The 18,372-nt window shown below is 43.9% G+C and overlaps 1 protein-coding gene across 5 annotated transcripts in view; it reads left to right on the forward strand.

Moving 5' to 3' along the window:
- The first annotated feature begins 820 nt into the window (after nucleotides 1-820).
- LOC129860858 (histone deacetylase 7-like) overlaps nucleotides 821-18,372 on the forward strand; it is a 72,581-nt gene continuing 55,029 nt past the window's right edge. For 3 of the 5 annotated variants that reach the window (XM_055931713.1, XM_055931715.1, XM_055931714.1), the window contains exons 1-2: nucleotides 821-1,204; nucleotides 14,927-14,995. In XM_055931713.1, coding sequence (XP_055787688.1) covers nucleotides 1,186-1,204; nucleotides 14,927-14,995 — 88 coding nt within the window. In that variant the 5' untranslated portion in view covers nucleotides 821-1,185. Of the gene's footprint in view, nucleotides 1,205-14,148; nucleotides 14,387-14,926; nucleotides 14,996-18,372 lie in introns of those variants that run through there. The other 2 variants (XM_055931716.1, XM_055931717.1) reach the window with 2 other exon arrangements.

Raw genomic sequence — 18,372 nt, forward strand, 5'->3', positions numbered from 1 at the left:
TGGGCATTCATAAAATGATATTTCAGGAAACACTGTAGGCTACACCTCAGTAAGCGCGGACCGACACGACGCCTTTTGGTGCAGTTCCGGACCGGCCTTGATTTCCACATCCACGGACATTGGTTTTTGGTCCTGTCTGGACCAAATATGAACCAATCATAGATGTCTATGTTTGGTTCAGATTTTGTTCGGTCTGGACCAGCCTTGATATGGCACAAACATTGACGTCTATAAATGGCTTATTTTCAACTTTCATTCAGAACCAAATATGAGCCTGATCTCAACATCTGAAAATACATGCAATGTCTGTAAAATATGCCTTTTCAACATCCTGAAAAAATATGTATTTTAAACATACGGAAAATACCTTTTCACCGCTTATTCAGAACCTAAATTCAATGTCTGGAAAATATGTACATTAGATATATTTTCAACGTCATTTTACTTACTGGGACTATTATAGTTTTTGCTGGGGGTGGCAGTTTTTGGTCTCGTCTATGGCGGCAGAACAGCAGGGACCGGCCCTGAGGAAAGCTTGAAGTGAAACTAGGACTTTGATATGGGCCTACAGTAGGACTCAAACAGCAGGGCTAAAAATCTCTTATCTTTATCATTGTTGTTTTGTATGTCATTGTTTGCAGTCGAGGCACAGTGCATCATTTGTTTTCCATGTGGATGTCATTGTTTTTGCACTTTAAAATGATTTTTGCAATGGTTTTTCCCCCTCCTGATAGTGTTTCCTGCCATTGTCTTTAGTAGTCTGCCTCCGGCCTCCAAGCTGTGCCTGTCCCTCCTACCTTAACCCCCCTCTCCCCAGCTCCTCTCTCTCACACACTCTCACTCTCTCACACACACACACACACCACTGCACACACATTCTAATCCTCTTTCTTTTCCTCCACTCGCCACTTCAGCTTCTGAGGCAACTCTGACATAAGTTACCCAAAAGTCAGTGATAGGGGGGACCAACTGTGAACAGGTTATGCGTACATGTGACTAGTGTGTGTTAGAGAGAGAGAGTCCACCAGTTAGCTCAGAGTGGTTAATCTCTTTCTCCCTCCCTCTATGCCTTTTGTTGCGGCCCCTCACTTTTCCCCTGCTAGCCTGGATAGAGGGAGCTGACACTGTGCCTGCCTGCTCTGGACTGGATATGGCGTAGAGACACCCTGACGCTATCCTGACTGGATGTTCACCCTACCAGCTGGTAAGACCCTGCTTCAGCGCTACTCTAACTTTACAGCAGTTACGCTTTCATTAAATGTGTTTTTATGTCTGTTATAGTATGGAAGGAGAATGTGTCTATGTGGAAATGCAACCATGTCTCAGTCCTCTTTTGTGTGTGAGTTGGCTTAAAAATCACTTGTGGATTAAGTTAATGTTCAATATACATTTTGTTTCAAAGTCAGCGCTTCAGAGATTAACATCGTACCCAGTCAAAGTGCTCTCTCACTCTTTTTCTTGCCCTTTCCCCGGTTCCTCTCCCTCTTTTCTCTTCTCCCCCGGCTCATTCTGCAGCCCCCTGCTCATGTTTCCAGCTTCCTCCTGTTGTTTTCTGCACAGGTTTTCTTCTCCTCTCCGAGCGTGCTCCCACGCTCTCTCAAAGAAAGGAAGGAAAACAGTGATAACCATTTGCGGAGCAGCAAGATGGAGCTGCTTTAGTTTCCCCTGTGTCTTTAATAGTGTGGAACATTTAAGTGTGGCTTTTTTTCTTGCTTTTTTTGTTGTTTTTGGAACAAAGTTTTATTTTTGGGGCGGAGGGGTGAGAAAATTGGAAACAGACCCACCCACACTGGAAGTGAGTTAGCCCGCATTTGTGATGTGTTGACTGCCAGAGGACAGACAAATTGTCAGAGAGGACTTTGCTAAAGGCAGAGGGAATATGTTTGGCGTATTCTGTTGTTGTCACTAAATCCCCATAGTTTACATGTGCTTAGGAACCGGAGAGGAGAGGACAGGAGAGGAGAGGTCTGGCCTCTGTCATGGGCTGTTTTGAAAGGGAGGGAGTGGCTTGTGTCCATCTGGGACAATCCCAAGTGTTGAGTGCTGAAAGCTTCCCCACCCTGCTCCCAAACCCTGTTTCCCTCTGCATACACAACTGGTAGGGTTGTAGCAATGTTAACTTGACTCTGAGTGTGGGCTGGGGGAGTCTGTGCATAGTCTCTGACAGTGTTGTGCATGTTATCATCGTAGCTAGGTCACCAGAGATGTTGGTGATACATCAGCCCAATTCTGATATTTTTTCCCAATAATTGATAGTTTGACCAATTACATCAAATCTTTCCACATCAGATCTTTTCGGTCAAAATACCAATTAGTGGAAAAAAAGATCCGAATTGGGCTGCCATATTTAACCACCGTGTGATTGTTATGCGTGCAGACTCCATCAATCACTGAGCCTGTTATAACAACATACTGATGCTTTCTTCACTTTTATCTACTTCAAATATGTTCCACCTTACAGAACAAACGTACAACTACAAGGATGCTGTCAATCTAATCTTCGATGTGTTTGTCACAGACAGATAGCAGATACTATAGTACATTCCACTTGCCTCACTCCTCATCTACAGTAGCCTATCTTGTATCTCTCTACACCCTTTACATTCCACTCTTTCATTTGCCTCTTTATCAAATACCCTCTCACTTTCTGTCAATGTATCCCTCCTTCTTTTTCTATCTGACTGTCACTGTCTGTTACTCCATCCAGTTCTCTCTCCCCAGCCCTCTTCCTCCCAGCCTGTGTAGTCAGTGATAAGGGGCAGCAGCAGTAGCCCTTCCTGTCCTGACTGGAAGTGTTGATTTCCACTCCAGTCTCTGGACAACCCTGCCCCTGTCCTGTGTCCACTGGGAACCTCCTTCCACTCTGTGTGTGAACAGCTCTCTCTCTACACACACACACACACACACACACACACACACACACACACACACACACACACACACACAAAACAGCCACACGCACGCACAAACAGCACCACCTACACACAAAATAATTTTGATCAAAGTGGCTGTGTGATTTGAAGCCTCACTGAGCATCACCACATTCAGACTGGAGGCAGAGCAGTATTTTTCCTAGCCCATTGAGCCTGACTGAACAGATGGGTGAGAAAGGACTCAGTTACTGACCTTGGGTGTGGGAGAGGCCACGGGATGATTGGCTAATTACCTCCAGTGTTGTGGTATACCCACTCCGTTCATATGGGACACCAGGGGAGCCGTTGAGCTTAAATCAACACCAACGACACTCATTCATCACCTAATGGCTTCCATTTACTGTGAGGGGCCCGGGGCGGTGGGGAGGGAGGTGTTGGAGGGTGCACAGTGGCTGTAATGCTGTGGCTGTGGCTGTGGCTGGAGGTCAGGAAGGGTTAAGAGGTCACATGGAGCCTAGGAGCAGGACTTCAGGGCAGGATATCCTGTCAGGAAGAGCCATGCTTTTCTCTCCCCTTTATTCCCAGGCATGGAGGGCTAGTGGAGTCAGAGGACACAGTGAATGTGGGGGCAGGGTGGGTACTGGTCTGGTGTAACATTTCACTCACATCTCAAAACAAATGGAGTCTTCCACATGTTGCCCTCCAAGGGTTGTGTATCTATGGCAAACTTGTTTGGTGTATCTAATGTTGAACAATAGACAACGGTAGGCCTGACTGTGCCTATTGAATCAATATGGAAATCATAGCCTAGTCATTGTTTTGTTGTGTTTGGTATTCCAGAGATGTTCTTACCCCTGTTGAGTCCAGATGAAGTCTTTAAGTAAAGAGGTGCTCCAGATGAAGTGGCTGAGAGACCAGGGTTGAGATTAATGAGGCGGAGTTAGAGGGGTCATGGAGAAGATGATGCTAAGGGGCAACAGATGGTTCAGAGGCAGTGGAAGCTGCTGAGGGGAGGACGTCTCATAATAATGTCTGAAAAGGAGCAAATAGAATGCCATGAAACACATGGAAACCATGTGTTTGATATATATGATACCATTCTGCTCCAGCCGTTACCACGAGTACGTCCTCCCCAATTAAGTTGCCACCAACTGTTCAGAGGAGAGATGCAGAGAAAGCACGAGTGGTTTACTACCTTACTGACCGCCCTCCTCTGGTGATACAATGTAACTACAGATGCTGCCGCTTTGCTTACAAACTTCAGGCCTGATAACATGTCATAAAATGATTTAAACAATGTTGATTGTTACAATCAGAAAGTGTTTTATTTAACCTTTATTTTAACCGGGAAAACATATGGAGATCTAGGTGTCTTTTACCAATGGGCCCTGTATATACAACATAAATATACACATTATACTCAAACATATACACATTAAAATACAAAAACACAGTCATGGGAAGCATCACAAATCACCCAGAAAAACAGTTACATTCCTCCACAAAATGAGTCCCCAATTAATACTCTAAATTGCCCAAACGAAACCAGAACATCAAGATGAAATGTATTTAGAATTTTGTTCCAGGAATACGGTGCATTAAAACTAAAAGCAGATCTACCTAGCTCGGTGGAGACCCAAGGAACCTCGAGTTATCCAATCCTGTGAACTGGTTACGCAACTCTGGTGTCTATACTTCAACAGCAAAGTTAGATAAGACAGCATTTATGAAGTAGGGCCTAGTAAACAAAAAGGGAGTAATGTAGAGATCTATGGGTCTTTAGCGAAGTCCAGCCAACCTTTTGATACAGGATGCAGTGATGAGGATCAGAACTGTCACCTGTCAACAAAACCAAGGGCACTATGGTAGATGGCATCCAAAGGTTTAAGCAGCTGCCCTTTCAATAAATAATATCACTATAATCAAGAACAGATAAAAAGGTTGACTGAATAATCTGCTTCCTACTACTTAGAGAAAGGCACAATCTGTTTCTGTAGAAAAATACAACTTCTTAGCTTCTTAACCAGCTCCTCTATATGTTGTTTAAACATCAAATCCTTATCAATCCAAATGCCTAAGCATTAATATGCGGGAACACGTTCGATTGGAAAAGCACCTAATCAGTGAACATGTGGTTCAGCTGAAACATTCTTACGAGAGTTTGAAAACAACATGTAATTGTTTAAATCAGGAAGGGATTCTAAAATAGCTATATAATCTGACTGGTTTTGACACATCCAGATCAACAGTCACGGCAATTGCATACATAATAGTATCATCCGTATATAGATGAAGTAAATAAAAATATTGGATTGACCAATGGGGTTTATATGAGTAGTGAAGAGAAGAGGTCTCAAAATCAACCCCTGTGGTACACCTTTATGTACTTCAAGAAATTCAGAGCACTATTACAGAAACCACTGTAGTTTTTAATGATTTAGACACTAAAATGAAATGTGATGTTTTGTTTGTGGAACTGTCAAAAGCTTTTGATACTGTTGATCATGCTATTTTATTGAAGGAGTTTTCCTTGATCGGCCTGAGCTCGGACGCCTGTACATGGTTTCATGATTATCTTAGTGACAGAACTCAGGCCATCATGATTGATGGGGTTAACTTAGTACTTGTGTAACATTTTATATACATCTAGGTACATAGAATTTCTCACATTCAAGGACCAGATAGGCAGATAAGTAACTGATACTGTGTGTGCGCAAGATAGAGATGGAAAGGCAGAAAGAGATATAGAGAATGTGACAGGCTATTTTGGGCTTCTCTCCATGTCCTACGCCCACCTCGTTTGTCTTGTTGTTTGTGAGAATAGTGGGAGTTGAGATGTGAGATCTCATTCTGATCGCCGATACCGATATTGAGGTGCCCTCTGGGATTCCCCCTGGGCTGTCTTGCTCTTTTGAACCATCTACAAAAATGCATGAAATCAGTTTCAAGTTTAATTGGAGAAGGAGATTTAGTTTCCATTGAGCTTTGACTGAAAATTGCCACATGTGGTATCTGTATGAATCAATATTAAAAATAGCAAACATAAGGTATACCATAGTTATTTCCTATAGTATTACTTTATATGAGGTATGTGCTCATGTGAAACTCATCAGACATACCACCTACTACCTAATGTTGGGTTGAATAGATTATCAATCTCCATTAAATATATATATATATATGAACACAGTAGAGCTTGATGACTGTTCTAGAGAGAACCTAGTGTGAGCTGTTTTCCTTTTGTTTTGGAAAGTGACTGTTTGAACCTGGTGGTGTACTGAACAGAGACACTGATGATGTACAGGATAGAGAGCTCTAACCAACACTTTCCAGTTAGGCCTCTGACACAGCCAGCTGTATGTTTCAGACTCTCGCTCACACAACCACCCACCACGTTAGTGAACGAATGGATACTAAAAACCCATGGAAAATGTGCTATGAGTGTCCCTGTGTATATGTGCGTATTTTTTAGTATGACTGGGTGTGAATTGGATTCTGTACGTGCAGTTCAGGGGGTGTACGACTGATAAGCGAGGGCCAACAGACATTATGCTGGGTCGCAGATAGCCTAGTGGTTAAGAGCATTGGGCCAGTAAATGTTGTTGGTTCGAATCCCTGTGCCGACTGGGTGAAGAATCTGTCGGGGTGCCCTTGAGCAAGGCACTCAACCCTAATCGCTCTGGATAAGAGCGTCTGCTAATTGACCAAAATGATCCTGTACTGTAAACCCTGTCCACGCCATCCTTCACTGCTGCTCCTTGCTTATATACAGCACTGCACACTGTTATCCCATTTCTGTCAACCTCTTTCAAACACACACACACACATACACTTGCATGTGTGCACAAATACACACACGACTCCACTATTAAACATCTAAACATCCACTGATTCCATTGTAGTATTCACTCTCCAACAAACTGTCCTGTACTCAAGTCCATTCTCCATATGTCTTTCTCTATGCTCTCTCTCTCTGCCATACTGTGAGTGTTATAACGATACGACTGCTCTCTCTCCGCCATACTGTGTTATTACTATATGACTGCTGCTCTCTCTCTCTCTCCGCCATACTGTGAGTGTTATAACTATATGACTACGCTCTCTCTCCGCCATACTGTGCGTGTTATAACTATATGACTGCTGCTCTCTCTCCGCCATACTGTGCGTGTTATAACTATATGACTGCTGCTCTCTCTCCGCCATACTGTGAGTGTTATAACTATATGACTGCTGCTCTCTCTCTCTCTCTCCGCCATACTGTGAGTGTTATAACTATATGACTGCTGCTCTCTCTCCGCCATACTGTGGGTGTTATAACTATATGACTGCTGCTCTCTCTCTCTCTCTCCGCCATACTGTGAGTGTTATAACTATATGACTGCTGCTCTCTCTCTCTCTCTCCGCCATACTGTGAGTGTTATAACTATATGACTGCAGCTCTCTCTCTCTCTCTGCCATACTGTGAGTGTTATAACTATATGACTGCTCTCTCTCTCTGCCATACTGTGAGTGTTATAACTATGACTGCTGCTTCCATACCTCCTTATCCAGCATTTTTCACATTCCTTTTGGCTTCTTAAAGGGAAGGACCCTGTTGGCAAGCTGTGACCATCCTCACATCAGACACATTGCTCACTCCTCCATTCTCTCTCCTTCACTCCCTCTTCTTTCTTCTCTCACACTGCAGTAATAAAGTATAGGCCTATCAGTTCACATATATGTAACTGTTTCACTCTCCCACAGCCTGGTGTTTCTGTGCCAGGACATTTACCAGGAGGCATTCTGCTTATATTCACTACACTGCTGGTACTGGTCACTTAGACCATTGTACATTGTGTTTCATAATTGGTGAAATATGATTCTCCAGAGATTTAAAATGATCTCATTTATATACACACAAGTAAATGCCCAGTACTGATTTTTACAACTGCATACTGTCCACACATGTAGCTAACATAAAGGCCAACAGCGCCTTGAAATTAACAGCTTCATGAGGTTTGATTCAGTGGAAAGGTTCTCAACAGCTGGCACAATAACTGTAATCTAGTTATATCTATATTGAATTCAAATGCTCGTATTTACCAACTTTCTGCTTTAGGATGACTTAGTGCTTTGGTTCTCTTTTAATCACTAAATGGGAGTGATTCATGGCAGGAAAACATATTCCTGTGTTAGTGTTTGCACCATACGGGACTGTTTCGGTTGTTTGTTTGTACTTTTGTTATTTTGTTCAGTGTTCTATTGAGTTATGAAATATCTCATTATGGACACTTACCACGCTGCACATTGGTCCGATCCTTGCTACTCCTCCTCAGACGAAGAGGAAATCCGTTACAGATAGAGCAAGAATACAAAATGTGTATTATTTCTTAAACCATAGATGCTGAATTATTGTGGATATTTCAGAAATTGTATCTTGATCATTTGTTGGGTGATGATGGAGTAGGCCACCAGGGTGGTACCATGCACTGTGGTGACCTGCAGGCTGTCTGCCTGATATTTTACACTCAACAACCACCACCACTGTTGGCAACTTCTGGTCTCCCGGTTAGCCCTTTCCCTTGTCATCTTGATCAGACATTATACTAGACATCGGAAAAATAAAAAGTCCCTATTTGTGAGTGTGTGTTGTAGAGTAGATGCATTGAGGTCAGGGCAGGCAGAGAGAGAGTTGTTTCATATGACTGGATTGGCTGGCTGGCAGGCATTCTGGGGCCAAGGGGTTTCAATAACACGGACAATGACAAAGACACACTTTGTTTGTGTTGTGTGTTGTGTGCCTGATGGAACACTAGTGTACATTTCTGTACAGTACGTTTGTGTATGACGGTATACTACAGTATATGTGCTTGAAGCTGTATGACCAGTGCTGGGGAAGCTACACTGAAAATCTAGAAGTGAGAATTAGGCAGGTCTGATGCTGAAAAATGAAGAAAATTCTTGCCTACTTCACCCATATTTTATTTAGTTTTTGCCAAAAAACTAGTGTGTAGTTCCAGTAATTAGCTACACCACTACATGGTGTGTTTGCGAGTATGTTTGCGTATGTTTGCGTGTCTGTATGCAAGTGTGCGCGTCTGACTGCCTGCTCAGAGATAATAGCCAGTACTGAAGGTTTAGGCTAGAGGTTGGGCACAGTGTTTACTCTAGCCTGTGTGCCACATGGTGTCCCAGTGTGCCGCATGGTGTGCAGCATGGTGTCCCAGTGTGCCGCATGGTGCCCCAGCGCGGAGCATGGTGCTCCAGCGGGCCAGCTGAGCCCCGTTTAGAACCCAAACAATGGCTGTCTTCATCCTGCCCTCCTCCTCCCTCCGTCCCTGTCACCGTCTGTCTGATGCCCTCCTCCCTCCGTCCCTGTCACCGTCTGTCTGATGCCCTCCTCCCTCCATCCCTGTCCCCGTCTGTCTGATGCCCTCCTCCCTCCATCCCTGTCACCGTCTGTCTGATGCCCTCCTCCCTCCGTCCCTGTCACCGTCTGTCTGATGCCCTCCTCCCTCCATCCCTGTCCCCGTCTGTCTGATGCCCTCCTCCCTCCATCCCTGTCACCGTCTGTCTGATGCCCTCCTCCCTCCGTCCCTGTCACCGTCTGTCTGATGCCCTCCTCCCTCCGTCTCTGTCACCGTCTGTCTGATGCCCTCCTCCCTCCATCCCTGTCCCCGTCTGTCTGATGCCCTCCTCCCTCCATCCCTGTCACCGTCTGTCTGATGCCCTCCTCCCTCCGTCCCTGTCACCGTCTGTCTGATGCCCTCCTCCCTCCATCCCTGTCCCCGTCTGTCTGATGCCCTCCTCCCTCCATCCCTGTCACCGTCTGTCTGATGCCCTCCTCCCTCCGTCCCTGTCACCGTCTGTCTGATGCCCTCCTCCCTCCGTCCCTGTCACCGTCTGTCTGATGCCCTCCTCCCTCCATCCCTGTCCCCGTCTGTCTGATGCCCTCCTCCCTCCATCCCTGTCCCCGTCTGTCTGATGCCCTCCTCCCTCCATCCCTGTCACCGTCTGTCTGATGCCCTCCTCCCTCCATCCCTGTCCCCGTCTGTCTGATGCCCTCCTCCCTCCGTCCCTGTCACCGTCTGTCTGATGTCCTCCTCCCTCCATCCCTGTCACCGTCTGTCTGATGCCTTCCTCCCTCCATCCCTGTCCCCGTCTGTCTGATGCCCTCCTCCCTCCATCCCTGTCCCCGTCTGTCTGATGCCCTCCTCCATCCATCCCTGTCCCCGTCTGTCTGATGCCCTCCTCCCTCCATCCCTGTCACCGTCTGTCTGATGCCCTCCTCCCTCCATCCCTGTCCCCGTCTGTCTGATGCCCTCCTCCCTCCGTCCCTGTCACCGTCTGTCTGATGCCCTCCTCCCTCCATCCCTGTCACCGTCTGTCTGATGCCCTCCTCCCTCCATCCCTGTCCCCGTCTGTCTGATGCCCTCCTCCCTCCATCCCTGTCCCCGTCTGTCTGATGCCCTCTCTCTCTGGACCACATTGTGATCTTGGGCAGAGGTTACCAGGTCTTGTCCTGAAAGGCCTAAAATAATATCTGTATCTATCTATGTCTTATTGACTTGAGTTGGAATGTACAGCAAAGTTGCAAAAATTCGGTGTATTTTAATGTAATTAAGAGGCATCCCAGGATCTTGCCGTGGAACATGGTTTACGTTTTGACAGTACTCATCTTGCACTTTTTGGAAGCGTTGTCTTATTTTGTGTATTGATCCTGATTTATAATATGTGTGTGAAACTGAGAGTCCTTGTCAGTGAAATTGTGCAGGTGGGAGTCAGAAGTTGGAAGTTTACATACACCTCAGCCAAATACATTTAAACTTAGTTTTTCACAATTCCTGACATTTAATCCTGGTAAAAATTCCCTGTCTTAGGTCAGTTAGGATCACCACTTTATTTTAAGAATGTGAAATGTCAGAATAATAGTAGAGATAATGATTTATTTCCGCTTTAATTTCTTTCATCACATTCCCAGTTGGTCAGAGGTTTACATACACTAAATTAGTATTTGGTAGCATTGCCTTTAAATTGTTTAACTTGGGTCAAACCTTTCGGATAGCCTTCCACAAGCTTCCCACAATAAGTTGGGTGAATTTTGGCCCCTTTTTCCTGACAGAGTTGGTGTAACGGAGTCAGGTTTGTAGGCCTCCTTGCTCGCACACGCTTTTTCAGTTCTGCCCACAAATTTTCTATGGGATTGAGGTCAAGACTTTATGATGGCCACTCCAATGCCTTGACTTTGTTGTCCTTAAGCCATTTTGCCACAACTTTGGAAGTATGCTTGGGGTTAATGTCCATTTGGAAGACCCATTTGCGACCAAGCTTTAACTTCCTGACTAACGTCTTGAGATGTTGCTTCAATATATCCACATAATTTTACTCCTCATGATGCCATCTATTTTGCAAAGTGCACCAGTCCCTCCTGCAGCAAAGCATCCCCACAACATGATGCTGCCACCCCCGTGCTTCAAGGTTGGGATGGTGTTCTTCGGCTTGCAAGCTTCCCCCCTTTTCCTCCAAACATAATGATGGTCATTATGGCCAAACAGTTCTATTTTTGTTTCATCAGACCAGAGGAGATTTCACCAAAAAGTACGATCTTTGTCCCCATGTGCAGTTGCAAACCGTAGTCTGGATTTTTTATGCTGGTTTTGGAGCAGTAGCTTCTCCCTTGCTGAGCGGCCTTTCAGGTTATGTCGATATAGGACTCATTTTACTGTGGATATAAATACTTTGTACCTGTTTCCTCCATCATCTTCACAAGGTCCTTTGCTGTTGTTCTGGGATTGATTTGCACTTTTTGCACCAAAGTACGTTCATCTCTCGGAAACAGAACGCGTCTCCTTCCTGTATGACGGCTGCGTGGTCCCATGGTGTTTATACTTGCGTACTATTGTTTGTACAGATGAACGTGGTACCTTCAGGCGTTTGGAAATTGCTCCCAAGGATGAACCAGACTTCTGGAGGTCTACAATTCTTTTCTGAGGTCTTGGCTGATTTCTTTAGATTTTCCCATGATGTCAAGCAAAGAGGCACTGAGTTTGAAGGTAGGCCTTGAAATACATCCACAGGTCCACCTCCAATTGACTCAAATTATGTCAATTAGCCTATCAGAAGCTTCTAAAGCCATGACATCATTTTCTGGAATTTTCCAAGCTGTTTAAAGGCACAGTCAACTTAGTGTATGTAAACTTCTGACCCACTGGAATTGTGATACAGTGAATTATAAGTGAAATCATTTGTCTGTAAACAATTGTTGGAAAAATGACTTGTCATGCACAAAGTAGATGTCCTAACCGACTTACCAAAATATAGTTTGTTAACAAGAAATGTGTGGAGTGGTTGAAAAATGAGTTTTAATGACTCCAACGTAAGTGTATGTAAACTTCCGACTTCAACTGTACATACACAGCTGACCACATCCTGTACATACAGAACTGACATAGAGGCCTCTTCCCTCACATTAACTGACATCTGAACGCGGTAAATATTCTATACAAATAAATTTCAACATGTTTTAACTGGGCCCTCTGTGTGTCCAACCTCTGTTTAAACATTTTGGATACATTTGATTGAATTATATTCTTAGAAATTCTTAGTGTCTTACAGTCACTCTAAAAGAGTGTTTGTATGCATCAAGCCTCTGACACAGCATAATATGGGTAAAATAAAACAGTTTAACATCAGTCTAAACCAGAGCAACAGATTGGTCACTGCTGCCTGTCTTTTACATTTGGGTGTTACAGTGCAGGGAGGCTCACATAGGCCAGCAACTCGCCAATGCGCCTAAATTTCTGCCTGTGTTTGTGATCATGTGTGTGTGCCTAACTGTGGGCTGCTAGCCTGCTGTGCCGTTTCACTGTCACACACACTGTGGTCTTGTTATTTTCAGCTCATTCCGGACGTGATTCAGACTGGGGGATTGTGTAATTGACAAGACAAACCACACACACATGCACACACTCATAAACACCCACACTTTGGGAGGATTTCTGGTAAGGGTGCTGGGCTCCCCCTGTGCATACGCATGTGAAGGCGAGTATAACCCACAGCACAGCCTGCAGTAGGTTTCGTTCTTGGTGTGCATGAACAGTTTGTTTTACTGTTGAGCTTGAAAAGTGCATCACAGAGGTTGAGTGGAAATAAAAGCAGTGCTCAAGTCGGGGAAAACAGCCTTTGAAAGATGGACTAAACTCTTTATCATAGATCACTTTCTGTCATTTCCTGTCCTCAAAACACGCACAGCACACACAGGTGATGCTCGACTCCTACCTCAAACCCTCATATTGTGTTATTTGCTCCTCTGCAAGAGATGTACATATGTAGGATCTGATTTTGAGTCAGTTTGCTACAGCAGGAAATGTGCATTATTATGTGGATTATAATTAATAGACATTTTTGTAGGGGTTGATAAAGTTTTCGTAAGGGAAAATCAAGTCTGAAATTCCAACGTGGAAATGACAAACTTCAGAATCCTTTTCAAACCTCAAATACACGACAAGTAAAACATGTCCTGCATTGCAAGAAAGTTTTCCTGCAACAGGGTGATCAAAATAAGATCCTACATCTGTAGACAACTGTGTCATTCGGATGTTTTAATCCAAACATCACTATTTATATTGTTACTGTTTAACAAAGCATCAGGGTCACAGGAAGAGTTAGTGGGAGGTGACAGATAAAGTTATGTGCATGGGTTACCTTGTCCAACAGATAGACAGGAAGCCCTTAGTGACTATTTAGATCGCACCATTTCCTAGGAGCTACTGTACGCATTCATTGACATTTCATAGAATTTGTCTGTGAAATTGAAGATGCCCAGATAAAGCTGACAAATTACGTTTTAACTTTCATCTTTTCTCAGAGTTCCATATTTCTCTGCTGTAACCATACATGCTGCTAATTGAGAAATTGAGACATGAACTACTAGAGCACTTGTAAACTCTATATCATATTGTTAGGTTTACTTGATTGTTGTCATAAGTTTACATGAAAATGCTACATTGAGAAACATATTGGAACAGAGAATATTTATTATTACACAAGTTATTACATAGCGTTGTCCAAAAAGTACGAGTAACTCTAACATAGTTATTCTCTTGCAATAAACAGTGGTTGCCATGTCAGCAGGTGGAGCTGTAGAAGCCATCTGACAAAAACTGTGAACAAAGTTTCAGACAGTAAAAAGTATTGTGTTCGGATTGGCTACAGAGTGTACCAATAGGAAGCTCCTATGCTGAAACAATGGCAGAGAGAAGTAGTGTGATGTCAACGCTATTTTTGGTGGTACCCGCCTAGATTTCTATTTTCGTCTTCTTCAGGGGCTGGACTTACCAAGTTGCTTGCGACAACTCTTTCTTTCTCACTCTCTTGTACTACTAACGAATCTCATCCTTTGACCCTGGTCCCGTTCCCTGTAAGTCATTTCACAAATAGCCTAGGCTTCACAGGACGAATCATATCATTGGCTTTTTTTGTGGAGGAGTAGCCTGTTTAGAATGTGGAGTTATTTTGTGACTTATCCTTACAAGGTAACACCTTTTCATTCATGCCCATAACTTGCGAGATCTCAGATAATTGTTCGGTGTTATATTGCAGCAGTAGAGTACCCTATATACCTGGGAATGTATCATATTGGTGATGTTTCTGTGCACTGTAGTCAGGTCTGTCATTCTAGAAATAGGTTGGCAACATTTTTAAACAAGTCGATTTAATTGGGGCTACAATCAACCTCTCCTCGCGGGGCCGTCTTGTAAATGTAGGCATATTATTTCTCTCCTTTCTCGTTTCCATGGCATCCCCTCAGAGCAGATGTTCAGGCCAGGGCAACAGGTTTTCTCGGAGTGAGAAAATGAATTCCACTTTTGAATTGTTACAATAAAGTTCGTGATCGTGAAGCGATACTTTTGTCGGAAACAAAGTGTTTCTTACTTTTTCTGAAAGCTGTGTAAGCTCCTTTGTTTTAGACAGCCTACACTTTTCATATATATGTTTGAAGTTATCACGAAGATAACATTTATAATTCATTGCTTGATGATTGTGAATAATACACTTTCTCTCCCGGTCTGCAGATGCAATCACGGCGTCGGGACCTACCCTAGACAAAGACCAACGGGACAGCGTTTTTTCAAGAGTGGCAGGTAGGCCCCCTAAATGTGTCACTTGAGCCGTGAAATAACAATGTAACAACTCATTGCTGCATATCACCTCACGGTCTTCAGAATAGGCCTGGCCTATATATATATATATATCTTTATATATATATATATATCTTTATATATATATATGCATGTCACCAACCCACCCACTATTCAAGTTTCTTTGAACAGGTCAGAAGAGTTATGCAGTTGTCAGAAACGTTCAGATCTAGCCTATTCTGTATGTCTATAACAATCTATGCACTGACAAATATGGAAATATCCTGGAGAAAACATTGTTCTGGGTTGAGTGCTGCTAATGATGACGAGCATGTCATATTTCATGATTTGTCAGAGGAAGTAAAGTATTTTCACTTTAAGCACGTGATTCTCTAGATATATTAACTTTTAGAGCATCACACGCACACACGTACGCACACCACAACACTACAGTAGGGTAGGGGATCCTATGTTGAATAGGGGATCCTATATTCTTATGTTCTCACACCACAAAGTACTCCCAGAATGACAAACACAGTACATATGAATAAGTAAAACATGTACTGTGTATGTTGTTGTTTTGAATCTGATGGGGATGAATCCTGTTTGAACTATCAATCAGTGTTCATTGTAAAGGCTGACATGCTTATTACGTGTGTGGAATAGTTGGCACTGACGGTCAGTCTGAGTGTATGTATTAGCTCTGACTGCTAGCTCTTGCTGTGCCAGGCTTATGTTCCATCCTTTCAAACGAGTCCGATTTCCTTAGAAAAACAGAGTGAGGTCATGGCCGAGGCTGCAGTGTCCAGTTTCATGTGTGTCCATCCAGGCCAACTGACAGGACCCTTCTCCTCTGTGTCCCTCTAATCTGTCGCTATTCATCAGAGGGCTGTGCGTCTCATTCTCCGCTAGCTGCTGCTGTTGCTCTGATGAGACACACAACAAGCCCCCTTAATTGAAGTTAAACCAATGAGGTAATTAAAACTAGGCTGTGGTCCATCAGCGCTGTGCTGTGGTTGTTCCTCAGATCCTCCTGTTGTGATTCTACTGCCACATGCCAGAGGAAAGATACTGTGTCTGTGATGTGTTATGTGCCCAGATGGTAGTGTATCATTCCATAGCAAGAAGCTCAATATCAGTCAAAGATATTTTCTAGCAGTTTGGATTTGGGTCATGACAGCCTATTCAGAGTCTGGAACCGAGTACGTGTCTGTGGTTTTCTGTTTGTCAGGACGAGGTATTTGTTGCTTGTGAAACCACATAGTGAAGGGTTGTGATACGGAGAGTGAAGAAGATGAGAACTCACCAACCCTCAAAAAATATAGTCTTACATTTCCCTTAACATACCAGGAAAGGAGGAAAATAGAGATAACAATAGCAAGATTGTTTTGCAAGGAGCTGCAGTAAAGATCACGTTTCCTGTTTCTGGCTGAAACCTGGGTCAGCTGACTCCCTCTTCCCTCCCGTTGCTGTCTTGAGAGAAAAAGCCCAGAGGGTTGAATTGAACTTTTAGTCAGGGAGGCAGAGACTTTTAGTCCTGTATTAGTCCTATATACAACTCGACTGAAGTTGGATAGATTGATCGTTTGCTATCCTTTAGATCCATGAAATCATTTGATACAGGTAGAGTTTCATATTCCTTGTGAGGACAGACCTTGTTATCTGTGGAACCAAACATTGTTGAATGTGAAATGTGAGTCTGGATCCCTGAGGCAGGCCTGTACATTGTGTCCTTAGTCATGCTGTCCAGGAATTGGTTTAATAACGGCAGCATATACATATAGCATTTACCTCTCAGGCCAGTTGGACATGTTAAAAAGTTACCAAGTCACCTTAAGCAAACTCACAGATCTAGTCAGTTAATGGCCTGATGCTCTGCTAATGGTCTCATGCTCTACCTGTGTTAACTTTAAATGCCATGAACCAAGAAAATATATCTACTTATAGCTCTGAGGTTTGCTTACTGGATTTGGCCTTTCTAGGGAGTTTTTCCTAGCCACCGTGCTTCTACACCTGCATTGCTTGCTGTTTGGGGTTTTAGGCTGGGTTTCTGTACAGCACTTTGAGATATCAGCTGATGTACGAAGGGCTATATAAATAAATGTGATTTGATTTTGGAGATGGATACGTTTCTGGTCTCCGATAACGACTGTGGGTTTTGCAGTTATGTATTCAGTGTGTGTGTGTGCGTGCGTTTGTGTGTGTGTGTGTGTGTGTACATGTACATGCGTGTGTGTGTTACCAAGAATTTTAATGTCCTCTTCTGTTGTTGTTCATTCAGTCAGAAAAGTGTGACTCTGCATATTCATGGTTTTCCCAGAACAGTTGTTAAAGTTTAAACGTCTCAGAGAGTTTGCTATAGGGAGAGAGATAGAAAGAAAACATGTAACTGCAGAGGGACACAGAGACTTAAACTTGGCGAGAGAAAAACAGAGATGTACGGATGTCAGAAAGATGTCATTATCTGCATTTTTCTGTGCACTCATATGCCGTTTACCTTAACCACTGAATTATACTGTAGCCTCTCCTCTTCTCTCAGAGAGCAGTAAATGTAGCAAACTCTCCTCTTTCCTTTCTGTGTCTCTGCCAAGCTGGGCTGGCCATGAATGTTCTGTTTTCATAGTACCTTAGCGTTAGCAATCCAGAGGCCTTTCTTCTCTCCTCTCGTCCCTCTCTTCCCACCCAGGAGCCAGACCAGGGTTCACTACACAACGTCCCCATACTGCTGACCTCTGGGTCAAGTGGCGGAACTTTCGTTTACCTGTCTGTTCTGCTCTCAGGGTGATGCAGGAAATTGTGTTTGACTTCGTAGTCATGGTTATACAGTACAGGTTGCTCTTCCACGGTTCAGTGCAACAGGCTTTTTGAGATGCGCTATGTAGTTCTTTACTGGGTGCATCCTCTTCTTAAATAACATGACAGAGAATGAAACCGCAGTAATTGATGCATGCAAGACAAGTGCAACCTTTCATATCACACCATGTAGCCTACAGCACAGCAACACTTAACGCGACTCAACTGGCTGTCCGTAACAATGTTTGTTTTAGTTTCTTGCTAAGAGATGATGTGGTGATACGGTGGTGGCATGGCTGAGACAGGTGTGTGTTGTTGTGAGGGTTGTTGATGTGGGTGTGTTGACGTATGATGGGCCTGGGTGATGAGGGGGCCATGCAGAGTCTTTTTGAGAGAGTTGCTGTGTTGAGTGTCTTATCCCACTGGGGCTGTGGGGAATGTGTTTGATGTTGGAGGTGGATGGAGGGGTGGAAACACACGCACGCACGCACGCACGCACGCGCGCGCTTTAAGGGAGTGACTAATCAAATAACCTCACCACCCAGCAAACAGGGGACATCCTGAGGACATTCAGAGACGTTCCCTTT

This window comes from Salvelinus fontinalis, chromosome 8 (genome assembly GCF_029448725.1).
Source record: "Salvelinus fontinalis isolate EN_2023a chromosome 8, ASM2944872v1, whole genome shotgun sequence".
NCBI classification, from domain to species: Eukaryota; Metazoa; Chordata; class Actinopteri; order Salmoniformes; family Salmonidae; genus Salvelinus; species Salvelinus fontinalis.